The 12769-nt window shown below is 40.7% G+C and overlaps 1 protein-coding gene across 6 annotated transcripts in view; it reads left to right on the top strand.

The window, feature by feature from the left end:
• Positions 1 to 10987, top strand: part of UNKL (unk like zinc finger) — a 60666-nt gene extending 49679 nt beyond the window's left edge. For 5 of the 6 annotated variants that reach the window (XM_080387580.1, XM_080387578.1, XM_080387577.1 and 2 more), the window contains 4 exons: positions 2576 to 2806; positions 3442 to 3644; positions 4466 to 4720; positions 6943 to 10987. In XM_080387580.1, the coding sequence (XP_080243706.1) occupies positions 2576 to 2806; positions 3442 to 3644; positions 4466 to 4720; positions 6943 to 7098 (845 nt within the window). In that variant the 3' untranslated portion in view covers positions 7099 to 10987. The remainder of the gene's footprint in view (positions 1 to 2575; positions 2807 to 3441; positions 3645 to 4465; positions 4721 to 6942) is intronic. The other variant, XM_080387579.1, reaches the window with a different exon arrangement.
• Positions 10988 to 12769: the final 1782 nt, after the last annotated feature.

Here is a 12769-nt window from a genome sequence, read left to right as displayed (position 1 = left end):
ATTAAAGTAGGGTTGGATGGTAAGAAACAAAGAGAAAAGGTAAACCAACCCCCTGCCACCTTTTCCCCAGGCTCGACTTCATTCCCAGCTCTTTTACCTCTCCTCGTCCCGAGCGGCACAGAAGGATGGGGAATTGGAGGTAGCAGCCAGTTCATAGTGATTCCTCTCTGTTGCTCCTTCTTCCTCACACTGGTTCCTGCTCCAGCATGGGTCCCCTCCACAGACTGCAGTTCCTGTCAGGCAAACCTGCGCCAGCATGGGCTTTCCATGAGCTGCAATTCATTCTGGCAGTATCCGCCTGCTCTGACCTGGTTCTGTCCACAGGCAGCAGGAAGATTTGTGCTTGTACCATAGCCTCTTCCATGGGGTGCAGTGAAATCTCCTGCACTGTGGTCTCTTCCAAACCTTCCATGGGATTCCACAGGAATCTCCACTCCAGGGAAATCTCCACTCTGGCAACTGGAACACCTCTTCCCCTTTCTTTCCTGAACTTTGTGTTTGCAGGGCTGTTTCTTGCTCCCTCCTTTTCTGCCTGTGAGGCATTTTTTTCACCCTTTCTTAACTGTTCTCCCAAAGGTGATCCCAGAGTGGCTGAAGGGTGCAGCTGTGCCCTGCAGCCAGTCTGCCAGAGCCAACTAGAACTGGCTGTGTCGGGCATGGGGCAGCCCCTGGCCACTTCTGCAAGCCTGCCCCCTGCCAAAACCTTGCCCATGGACTCAAGACATGCAGGCAGATTGTATTTGCCAAAAGTCAACTGGATTTGAAGACTACTTTAAGAACCAGAGAAGAGATGGTTCTTCTGCTACCATTTGATACAGTGCTTGTGTGGGGCTTTACTTTGGGCCTCAAAGAGAATTCCTGTTTGGCCGGGTTTTTTTAACTGAACTCCTGTTAAAGGAGAAATTTACACAGACGTGGGTACCACTAGGTTTGCTTTAATCACAACTCTGAGCTGGGTCACCACCCCAGTGAGTGGCAGAGAACCAAGGGATACAGCACAGCTTATTTACACTTGTCAAATCATTAGTCAATGCCCGAGGTTTTTAGAAGTTTCCTTTGGTCCTGTCAGTCCTGTGAATCCATCACCTGACTCTGTCCGAGTTGATTCATCTGTTCGGTTCCAGTCTCTGCTTCAGTTCCACGCTTCTCCTTGGATCGTGATCTTCTTTCTGCCTGGTTTAACTTACATACTCCTTCAAGCACACTTAGTCTCTGAACAAGCAATTCCTATTAATCTTTATTTATTTTTCTAAAGACATCTGCATTTCAGAAAGCACCTGTGTACACAAATTGATCATCTATTGTTTCTCTATTCTCCTACTATTTAACTGGACTGGATTTTAAACCAGCCTTGGATTAGGGCTATACAAGGGCCAAGGCCTGGTTCTGCCACTTTAGCTGCTTCAGCGTTTTAAATTTCTTAATTCAAAATAAATTTTCTTTAACCCTCCCTTTACTTCGTTGCTTCCTTGCTCCTCTTGTGAAGAGCAGTGTACATTTATTGTCTGATACATAATGTACATCTGTGGTTATGTGTCTTGTCTTATATCTTCCTCATATGTTATCAAGGTCATGAGGCTGACCTTGATAACGTTTGCTGAGTATTTCAAGAGACACATATTTTTAAGCCGTCATGGCAGTGCAGCTTGTAATGAACATCCTTGTCTTTTTGTTTTGAAATACTTCCAGAAAGAATGATGTTTTCTCTGATGACATGAATTCACTTGTTTTAAGCAAAACCAAAAAACTAGAATCACAACCCTTGATTTAGGTATAATAATTTGACTGCTTTATTTTTTTGAAGTAAGGGTGATGTAATTTTTAGTTGCTATTCAAACATATTGATGAGTAAAATCTTCACAGTAAATGTTGAACTGTTTCCTGATCAGGAAAATGCACTGCATCTGTGCATGTTTATTTAAGTAATTGCATGACTGAATATCCTTTTTTTAGTACCTATTTTTAATTATTGTAATTATTTTGGGAAATGACAAACAATGCATTTGTTTGACTGAATTATTGTTATTTTTTACTTTGTTTCAAACTTGGTTTTCATAGAGAGTTAAGTAACTTTGACTTTTAAAATCTGAACAAAAGCAAAAGTACATAGAGGAATGAAATTGAGCTATGTGCTGTGTATGATTTTCAAGGTATGTGGTCTCACTTGCTTAACTCTAATGTATGTATTAAAATAGCAATAAAATTTTTCATAATTCTTTACATTTCAGTCCGTTTCTCCACTTGCGTTAGTTGCTGGCTGTAAAAATGAGTAAGTCAAATAACTTGATCTGAAAAGTGTTTTCTCTTTCTTTGTAGCTGAGGATGAGGCCACTGCTGTGTAAAGCTACAAATTCTCTTTTCAGGCACTTGGAAAACTACTTCCAGGTGTTCCATTTTAAAAAATATTGTTGCAGTAGGAGATAAGGCTTTCTTTTTTTAAAGGAAGATATTTGAATATATAATTTAATTTTCATTTTATATATTTTTCAGAAAAATACTTACAGAGAGCTGTGTGTACTGCTTTGGAATAAATCTTTTTTTTTGGTTTTGTTTTTTCCCTCTAATGTATACATAGGTCAGAGATTACTGGGAAGTTCAGCGCCTGTCAGTATTCCAGGTTCTCTTGTTCGTTCCTCATCTTTACATTCATCATCATCCCTTTCAACCTCTCCACTCAGTTCTCTTTCACAATCACTGTCTCAGTCTTTTGTCTCATCCACCACGGCTTCTCACCACCAGCAGCCTCAGCCTTTGAAGACGGAACATAGTATGTTAGGCACCTCAGCCTGTTCTCACAGCTCTTTAGGTAAGTTGAAGGCTGCACTTCGTGTATTGTAACAGGGAACGAACTCTATGGTAGGTAAGAAATGTCCAGTTCAAGGCTTTGCATGTTTCTAATGACTGAATCTGGACAGCAAAGCCTAGCTGTTGTAATTGATAGCGCTACTGATATTGGAGTTACATGTGGTATGTAGGAGAAAGTTTGAGTGAACTCCATTCCTAGTGAAGGGGAAAAAAAGAATTCCTGGAAGAGGAGATATTTACAGAGGCATTTGAAAGGAATAAAATACAACAGTTGGCATACAGGCAGCAGTAATGCATTTTAGCTGCGGCATTTTGCTAAAGGAAAATACAAAACAGAAAGAAGGGGAATTAAAATGAGGTATGAGCTTCTAGGAAAAAGGTTTTTTGTATATAAATGAATTCCCACTCCTCCTTTTGTGGACTGTAGTGTCTCATATTAAAAGCGGCAAGAAAAAAACCCGTACAGGAACTCTCCTGATTTGCTCTAAATACTGTAAACATTTTCCAGTGAAATAATGTTGTCTTGCAGATAAAAATATAAATTTTGCATATTTGGCACATCTGTTTTGTTCTGCATGTGAAACATTTTGCAGCAGAGTATGCAGAGTGATTATTTTTTCTGCCTTTGTTTTACAGGTTTAAATGGTGTTACAGGGAGCATTTGGGACTTTGTAACTGGGAATTTCTCTCCTAGTCCATCCCCAGTACTAAGCAGTGGCACTACCCCCTCAGTAAGTTCAAACACCAGTGGGAATGAATTAAGTCGAGTTAGACAGGAACTTGATGATGCCAAGAGAAAACTAAAACAATGGGAAGAATCTTGGCAACAAGTAAAACAGGTACACTAATTTATGGTAATTTTTTTTTTTTTTTTAAACAAGCAAGCAGCTCCTACTGCTTTTCCTTTTTACAGATCTTCTTATCCTTGGACCCAGAGTTTTATTACAGTCTGTCAAAGGAATGTTTTTTCCATCCTCAAAATCAGCTAGCAACATAAAGGAAACTGAGCTTTTTAGAGGGCAGTTCATCTTCAGGAAGTTGATCTGCCTCTCTAGACAAGGACACATATATATATTCTGGGTAGGGCTGAACAGCAACATATCTTCGTGTTTAAATAACTGAAGATATATATTCCTTCCTGTAACTCTTTCAGATGATAAGCACACAAAAAAAGTAGAGGATGTCCAGCAGCTGTGGTCGTATAGCGTACCCGGACAGTATTTACCCATCTCAGCAGTTAAGCTGAGGTTGTTCATAACTGCCAGCCTAGAGCATTTTCTGTAGGCCTTTCCTTCCCCTCATGTTGTTCTCTCTGTGATGAGGAGTAGTCAAGTAGCTGTACTAAATGTTGATAGGTTTTGATGTCTCTTGACATTAAATTACAAATTTAACATTTAAAATTTGCTCCATTTATAAAGCTCCAAAAAGGCTTTTTACAGACAAGTAACAGTCACATACCTAAAAATTACATTAAGTCAAAACAAGAAGAGATGTTCATTAGAAGGTAGGATAAGCAGGAGGAAGCATTAAATTGACAGTAAATGCATTGTTAGGTCTAAAATTAGAAATTACCTGCATCTTTGAAGGCTTTTGTATTTGGATGTCTGTTGTTAGTTTAAAAAAAAATGTTTTTTATATTCTGGAAATGTCTTTCTCCCAGGCATGTGATGCATGGCAGAAAGAGGCTCAAGAAGCAAAAGAACGTGCTAACATCGCTGATGCGGACAAACAACTTGCTCTTCAGAAGAAGGAGGAAGTGGAAAATAAATTAAAAAAGCTGAAGGTGCAATTAGCTGCTTGTCTGTCTACTACATTACCTTATATGAAAAACTATGGAGATCTAGAAAAGATATCCTTGCCAAAGCTTCGTTCCTTACAAAATCGGCTGCACTTAAATTTAGAAACAATAGACAAGGTGAGTTTCTTCTTCTGCATAACTATTTCTGATTAACTGAAACTGGCAACTCAGTAACATTTAATGACATATTTGTGCCAGGTTTCATTTCAAAGAGCCAGATTGCTCTCAGTGTTAAGTCTTCCTTTTCTGGAATACAGGGATGGTTCAGGTTTCTCAACCTAATGGATTCTAAGTTTTTGATGAGCTATCAGAACAAACTACAAGTGATTCACGAGTATTCTTGGGGTGATGAAAAAAAAGACTTAAAGCCAGCTTTTACTCCCAATGTTTTAGACACTATCTAAATAAATGAAAAGTTGCCCTAAATAAATTACAGTAGTTACATGCTTTTCACTTGTTTAGAAGTTAGGTGGTAAAGTTCCCTGCTAGGAGTTCGTGTCAGAGAGGCCAGGACAGACCTGGAGCATAGAATCACTGACATGAGAAAGGACCTCTGGAGATCATCCAGTCCAACCCCCTGCTCAAAGCAGGGTCAACTCAAGCAGGTTGTTCAGGGCCTTGCCCAGTGGGGTTTTGAGTATCTCCAAGGTTGGAGAGTCTGCCACCTCTGTGGGCAGCCTTTACCAGTGTTTCACCATCCTCACAGTAAGAAATTTTTTGTCACGTGGGTGTGTGGAATTTTCTGTATTTTAATTTATGCCTGTTATATCTTCTTTCACTGGATACCACTGTCAAGAGTCTGTCCCTGTCTGTTTTACTTCCTCCCATCAGGTTACACTTACACTAGTAAGATGCCATCTCTTCTCAAGACTGAACAATTCCAGCCCTTTCAGCCTCTCCTCCTATGTCAGGTGCTTCAGTCCCTTAATCACCTTAGTGGCATATTGCTGTATTTCACCTTCTCTCAGTTTCTGCGAAATTTTAGGATGCTCTTCTGCTGCCAGATTGAGGGCATTTCTCAGGGCTTTCAAAGCTGGAAGTATCAGGTGCCACTCCTCTGAGCACATTGAGGAAGATAATAATGACCGTGCACTGCTCCAGGCACCATACTTCAAACCTTGCTGGGCACAACTTGGTTTGACATTGCTTTCTCCCCTGCAGTCGCAGAGGGCAGTGACATCACAATATGACACCAATTCTTGCTCTTTTTGTTTCAACGGTGACAGCACTGCTCAGACAAAAAAAAAAAAAATTCTTTCACAATGGGGATGGTCTGCTGTATTCTTGTACCTGTTTGAGTTCAGCAGGGTCTTCTCTTGTCTTTTCACCTCCTGTCCAGTGCTATCTGTATCAGTATGAACTACAGCCTTGAAGAAAAAGTCTTTAGAAGAGTTTAAAACATAATGTAAGTCTTTGTCAATAAAGAAGGTGGATTGAGGACGAGAGTTGCTGGTTACCAGGCTTCTGTTATCAAGTATATTTACAGGATTCTGCACTGGATTATAAAACACTATTGTTTTTCTCCAAAGGGATTTTAAAGAGGAGCAAAAGAGTCTTGGGATCTCTTACCAAAAAAGTCATTACATTCTGGAATGGAAGTCATCTTGGCCAGGCTGCAGTGATCAGAACCATTACAATTCTTTCCAGCTCCACAGTTTCTCAGATTTCCTTTACCACTGTGGCCTCTTTCTACCTAACTCTTCCTTCCAGGAGACAGTTGCTGTCTTAGGTAGTGCCACACATAGCATTCTGGGTTCTTTTAGTTTGAACCATGTCTTGCTCTTCAAAAAGTAACGTGGCTTTTAGCAACTTTTCAGTTGTTCTTGTTCCTTAATAGGTTTGACATGGCCGATTTCATGGAGACATTTATTTGCAGTAGTAACATCTTCCCCCAAGTCTGTATCAGTAGCTTTATTCAGTATTGCACATTTGGGATTCTTCCGTTTCGTTCTAATGCAAACATCTCCCATGGCATGAGAAAACCTAACAGTGTTTTGAAATGGCAAAATGAGGGAGTATATGACAATGAAAAAGGCTTATTTCCTTGGTTTTGTTTTTGCTTGTTTGCATTGCTTGTCCCAATTATGTAGAAAGATTTCAGTCCAAAGGTTCAATCCTAGATATTTTCCTTTCTAAAAGCACTTATACTCCTCCAGATGCTACTTTAAAGGTTGCCTGTGCTCTGATCTTATGACCGTCATTCAGCTATCCATCATACAAAACCACTGTCCTTTGTGTTGTTAAATTAGAAGTTTATTTGGGACAGTTATGTGTAAAGCTGAATGCAGCTGTTTACTTTGGAATCATTTTTACTGAGTGCAGTAATCTTTTTTTTACAGGTGATTTTTCAGCTTCAGTCAAAGAAGTGTATCATATGTCAGGAAGGTGACTGTAGCGTTATCCTGAATCCATGTCAACAGTATGTACTTTGTGATCACTGTGCAGCTGCACAAGAAGAATGTTCCTGCTGCAAGAAAAAAAATAATCTGTGGTAACATGCAGGCATAGTACTCATATCATGTTCATGAATTAAATAATTTTATGGTTTTGCATTTTGTATAAGAATTACATCACTCATAATTAATCCATTTAATAGTGCTAGACTGATTTCCATTTTGATGTCAGAAACTTAGTTGCTTTAAGATAGAGAATAGGGCTTGCTCACATTTACATATCAACTGCAGTTATTTGATGAGGTTCTGTAGTCTTGAGGTTCTTTCGTTCCCCCTCCCAGTCCCATCACAGCCTTTTCCGACTTCCACTTAGATTCCTAGTGCACAAGCTACTTAGGTTCATTTGCACTGTAATCACTTTGTATAAATCTTACCATAATGCCTGAATGAAATGTTTATACCTGTTATTTTCATTAAAAGAAGATAGATGCGTAGGGGATACGTAGGTACAGTAACTACACATTTAACAGTACAAACGGTCCCTTTGCCATGTCTGGTGTGTGTAGAAACGCCAGAGCCAGTATTTTGGACTAGGTCTAACACTATGTTTACTTGGATGCTTGAAAAACTCTGATTAATGTAAAAGCACTTTGTAATTATTGTGTTTTGTTAGAAGATATGTTGTAAATTGCTTCAGGCTGCTTTCTAGGTCTTATGTTTATTTTTTAATATGCAATAATATAATGTGTTACATGTGTACTGTGAATTTAAAATATTTCACATGGTTTTACTGTTAAATCACAATATGATTAGATAGAAATGACAACTTATCTATAGGGTTTTTACAGTTTATGTTAACTACATACTGTAGTATTTATAAATGTACCAGTGGAGACAAAAACAGTGAGGCACATAAGCTTTCACATTCAAAGACATGTTTTCAATTTTGTGAAACAGATCAGTTTTAGTAAACAACCGTGCAATTTGCATAGTTCCCTCAGTTTGGGTGTTTGTAGTCTTAAAAGTTTTTGTACATCTCCTAACCTGTGTAGTACTTATCGGGAGCAGATATGAGATATATATTATTACCAAGTGCCTATGCCCAATATCCTATAAAATGGCAGAAGACATAAAAAAAAAACTTTGCAAATAATTTCTATTGCTTAATTTTGTATTGAACAATTTGACAATAACTAGAACACGTCTCTTGCTTTTATAAATATTTAAAAACACACATTTTCAGTAATGAAGTAATGCATATTTGAGAGGAACTACGGAATTATTTAAGTATGTAATGAGGCAGTGGCACTTTGACAGTGATTCTTTTAAAAGGTGGTAATATTCTTACTTCATTCTGGTAGTTGAGAACATGCAATTCAGGAGAAGTTAATTAATCACGGCATGCTAACACTGTGTATTTTTACTTTTCCTACATGGAATAATTGCCTGCATTACTCCTTTCTCTGATGAATTCAGGTGTGACACTAGTACAAGTTAAGACTGAAATGACCTACTACTGTGTTACGTGATTTGTATCCATATTACTGTGTTCAGTATGGAAAGTGAGTTCAGACAGGCAGCAAAGAGTTAAACCTATTTAAAGTTCAGTCATGCTAAAACAAAAGCCAAGATATATACTAAAATCATTGTTGTCTAAACAGAGTTCTTAGAACTGTGTCAGCATTAAATAAAGGGCTCAAGCCAGTAGTAGTGAAATCACTATCATGGTTGGGTTTTAAGATTCTTTGTACAAAGGCTTGAGTTTGCAAAAAATCATTACACATTTTCTGAGAGAACTAAATGTATAGACTTGTCACTGCTTTCCTAAGACATGTCAATCTGCAGGAACGCTGGAGACCTTTCGGGAAGGGAGAAGGAGGATAAAATATGAAATTCATTTCTACTTGTTTCTGTTCCAGAAATTTTGTCTGAAGATCACTTTAAAGAGCAAAGTTGGATTTAATAATGTGATTTTGTTGACTTTAACAGTTTGTCTAAAAGGTTTGTACTGAGAAGAGTATAAAGTTGGACTGTATTTGCATTCTCAAACACACTTTTCTGTCCTAAAATAAGATACTGCCATTTTAGAGGTGTAGCCAGCTTTGGACTTCTAAGAAAAGGAACTTCGAACACAAAGTTTGGCTGTAGGTGTTAATGTATTTCTTGCATATGTGCAGTCTATAACAAAGACTGATTTTTGAACCTTAACAGCATTTTGGACTAAAGCAAATTTAGTGATGTAAGGGGTTTGTTTTGTTTTTAAACAGTGAGCAAATCAAAGAATAATGTGAAATTATAATTTGAAATTATTTTACATGTTTTTCAAATAAGCAATCATTTTGGACACCAGTTTACTGTATTTATCTAGTGTTGGACAGCATTCTGTAACCATTTTGCTTACAAAAACATTTAGAAATATCTTAGTGAAAATTTTTACTTCGCTATGTTAGAGGAAACCAGCTTAGGCCACATTGTGCTGCCCACACGCAGCTATGTGACATTCATTACCCACAAGACATGGAAGTGTGTGTGTGCTGCCCTTCCAAAATTGTAGTTGCTCGTGTGTATTTTAGTGCATTTGCCTGTGTTCTAAGGCTAGATCTTGGTCCTTTTTTTCTTTTTTTTTTTTTTTTTTTTTTTGGTAGTAACAGGCAATTTTCCTAATCTTGCAAGTGCAACTATAAAGGAATGTAAAGAGCACTTGCAGTGTGAATCATCACATTCACGCTCATAGTTTATTTGTGCTGCATTTTTAGAGGCAGTGAACTAGTATGTTTAGTCTGTTGTATGTTTTGTATTTTACAATGGGTCTTGAAAATAATGGTGTCTGTCCTGTGGTAATATCAGTACTGAAAATGTTGCAGGTGTTGCCTGTAAGTTTCTTTGGTGCTGAATTATGGACAGATTTAAAAACTATCAACAAACCATTTTGTGGAGAAGAGGAAAACATATACCAAAGAAACATACCTATTCATGAAATTCACAGACTGGGCAGCTTGCTATAATTGTAGACAAATCCTTTGGTAATCACTTGCACCATACATCATCATTAATACAGTTGTTCTTTGCAAAATTATTTTTGTGAAGAATTACAAGCAAAGTGTTCTGTATCTTATTAAAGCAAGTCAACTGCAAATATAAATAAATACGTACTTTTACACCAGTACTTTGCAATGGAGGATAATAAAATATATGCAGTTGACTAGAGACAGCTATTTGGAAGAAGTCAGAAGTGACACCTGACCTTTGTAAGTATTCATCTTTGTACTATATACACCATCGAGAAACTGGATACATTAAAATTACATTTTTGAAAGGTTACAGTACAGTAATTTGCTGAATTCACAAACTACATAAAAGTAAATGAAATAGATTTTCAAGATTCATTTTGGTATCTGACAAAGCTCTGTGTTAATTTATGTAAGAATATTAATTTTTAATGTGAATTCCATTATGTTGTCAATTATTTTAGCCTGGGGAATAATAGATTAAAGTTGTGATTTCTCAGGGTTTTTACAGTTAGGAGCTGTAATTTAACCAGAAGTATGCTAATTACAGATGGATCCGAAGCTGCATGTTATAGGCTTATTATTAGTCTTCTTTGAATAGCAGATGATTAAAGACATACTTGTTTTGTTCTATATTGCCATTCTGAGTATCCTAGTATTAAATAGAAGTAGTAATATTACTGTCACACTATGCTTGTGTAACTGTGGTCATCATCAGACCCTATATAAATTGGGAATTTTTACTCTATTAATTTATGGAAGCTGTTAACGTTTTGATTGTACAGACAGAAATGATTTTGTGAATGAAATTGTTCTTAATACAAAACATATTATTTATAATGCATACTCATTTACTTGTAGTGAACTGTTTAAAATTGTTAACACTTGTTAAAACTTTTCTACACTATAGCATTTATGCAATGGTTTACAGAATTCATGGAATTATTTTTATTACCAACATGGAAATAAAATTTTGAACTTTATTTCTGAGCCATACTGTGTTTAGAGACTAAAAAATGGCCAGATATGTTTTCCTCTGCAATCTAATTATGGCATTCCTAACCTTTTCAGGCTTTCAACCACTGGGATTGGCATTTACTGTCTGAAGGGAGAGAGGGGGCTAACTGGGATATAAAGAAACTGATTCGGGCTACAAGACAGAGGCTGTCAAAGTTAATTAAAACGTAATCACTTTTCCGTTCCGTTCTTCTCTGTACCGCACGTCCTAGGAGCGCACACGATGTCTCCCGGGCTGCAGCGGCAGGTGCTGAGCAGGAGCGCTTCGGCCCCGCCCACGCCCCGGCTCGGCCCCGCCTCTTCCGGCGGGGCGGTACCGTTGCGCCTCCCCGGCGCCGAACTTCGCCCTTCCTAAGGTGCGAAGAGCGTGACAGCACACAGTGATGCGGGTGGATTCACCGGGGTGTTCTGGAGCCGCTTCTCCGGCCATCCGGATCCGGCCTGGTAAAGCCCAGGGCTTTTTCAGGCTTTTTGTTCCAGACCGCGCACCTCCGGCAAGGCCATGAAAGTGGGTTACCAGACGGTCTCAGCTTACGAGTGGCTTTACGTGAGAAACTGATTTAAAGAACGTCGTCAACATTTCTTAGTGACTAAGTAGCCTTTATTGGCAGCACTGGGTGCATGGGGGATCGCTCCACCAAAGTCATGCACACCGAGGGAACCCCTCAGCCCCCTCCTTATACAAGTCATTCATGTCTATTCGTCAGCTTTCCGGGAACTCATTAACATATCTCGCACCTGGACAATTAGCACATTCCATTCAAGAACCTACTCTATCTTCAAGTTAACAACATTAACATATCTCATGCCTGGACACCGTCCTTGAGTTGTCTCTGCACAGACTCTATTCCTTAGCGGTCACGTTTAAAGTCTCCATCTTCACCACGTTGCATGTATAACAGGCATCTAAGACAAAATGTCCCTTTTTAAAGATAACCAACCCAAGGACTTAGCAGTCTGTGCATCCGTCGTGTTGCAATAAGGGGCCCCGGACATCTCCCGACCCTAACTAAACATAGGCGCGTCATCCTTTAGATAAGTGCTACAGCATTCACCATTCAAAACACGGTGAGGAGGGTGCCGGAGAACTGGGCGCGCTGCCGGCAGGGCGGGCCTTGCCTGGGGGCTGGGGACACACGCGCCTTCTGACGGCCGGCGCTCGGTAACGGACCGTGATCCGCCCCGTCGCAGCCGCCGTTCTGGCGCAGCGGTGCCTGGGCTGCCCGCCTCGCCCGCGCCACCGGGGCACCCGCGGCTCCGCTCCCGGTCCGGGCGGCCCCGGGGCCTGCGGGGGAGCCTGCGCTAGGCGGCCGCGCTCTGCGCCTGGGCCGCCGCCCCGCGAGCCTCGGGCCGCGCCTGGTGCTCCCCGCCAGCAGCCTCTTCCCTGCGGGGCTGCCCGGGGCCCTCCTCCGCTCCAGACGGGGTCCGGCAGACCACCGCTCCCGCAGCCAGCCGACTGTCCCCGCCGGGCCGGGCGCACGGCTGCGGGCGGGCTGGGGCTGGCAGCGAGGGCCGGGCCGGGCCGGGCGGCGGCCTCCGGGGAGCGGCAGTCCCGGGTCAGGGCGGCGGCTGCGGGCCCGGCTGGCGCTGGGGCTGAGCGGCGGGAGCGGTTTTGTTGCCGGCTTCGCGTGGCGGCCGCTGCGGAACGGACCGGTGCTGCAGGCGGGGGTGCCCGTGCCATCGCTGCCGCCCGCCGGTAACGGCGCTGCGGGGCCGCCGCGGCCACTGGTGAGGAGCTGCCGCTGCCG

This window comes from Falco punctatus (assembly GCF_963210335.1).
Source record: "Falco punctatus genome assembly, chromosome: 4".
Lineage (NCBI taxonomy): Eukaryota > Metazoa > Chordata > Aves > Falconiformes > Falconidae > Falco > Falco punctatus.
Note: the sequence above shows the minus strand (reverse complement) of the source record. Positions and strands in the feature narration are given on the sequence as shown.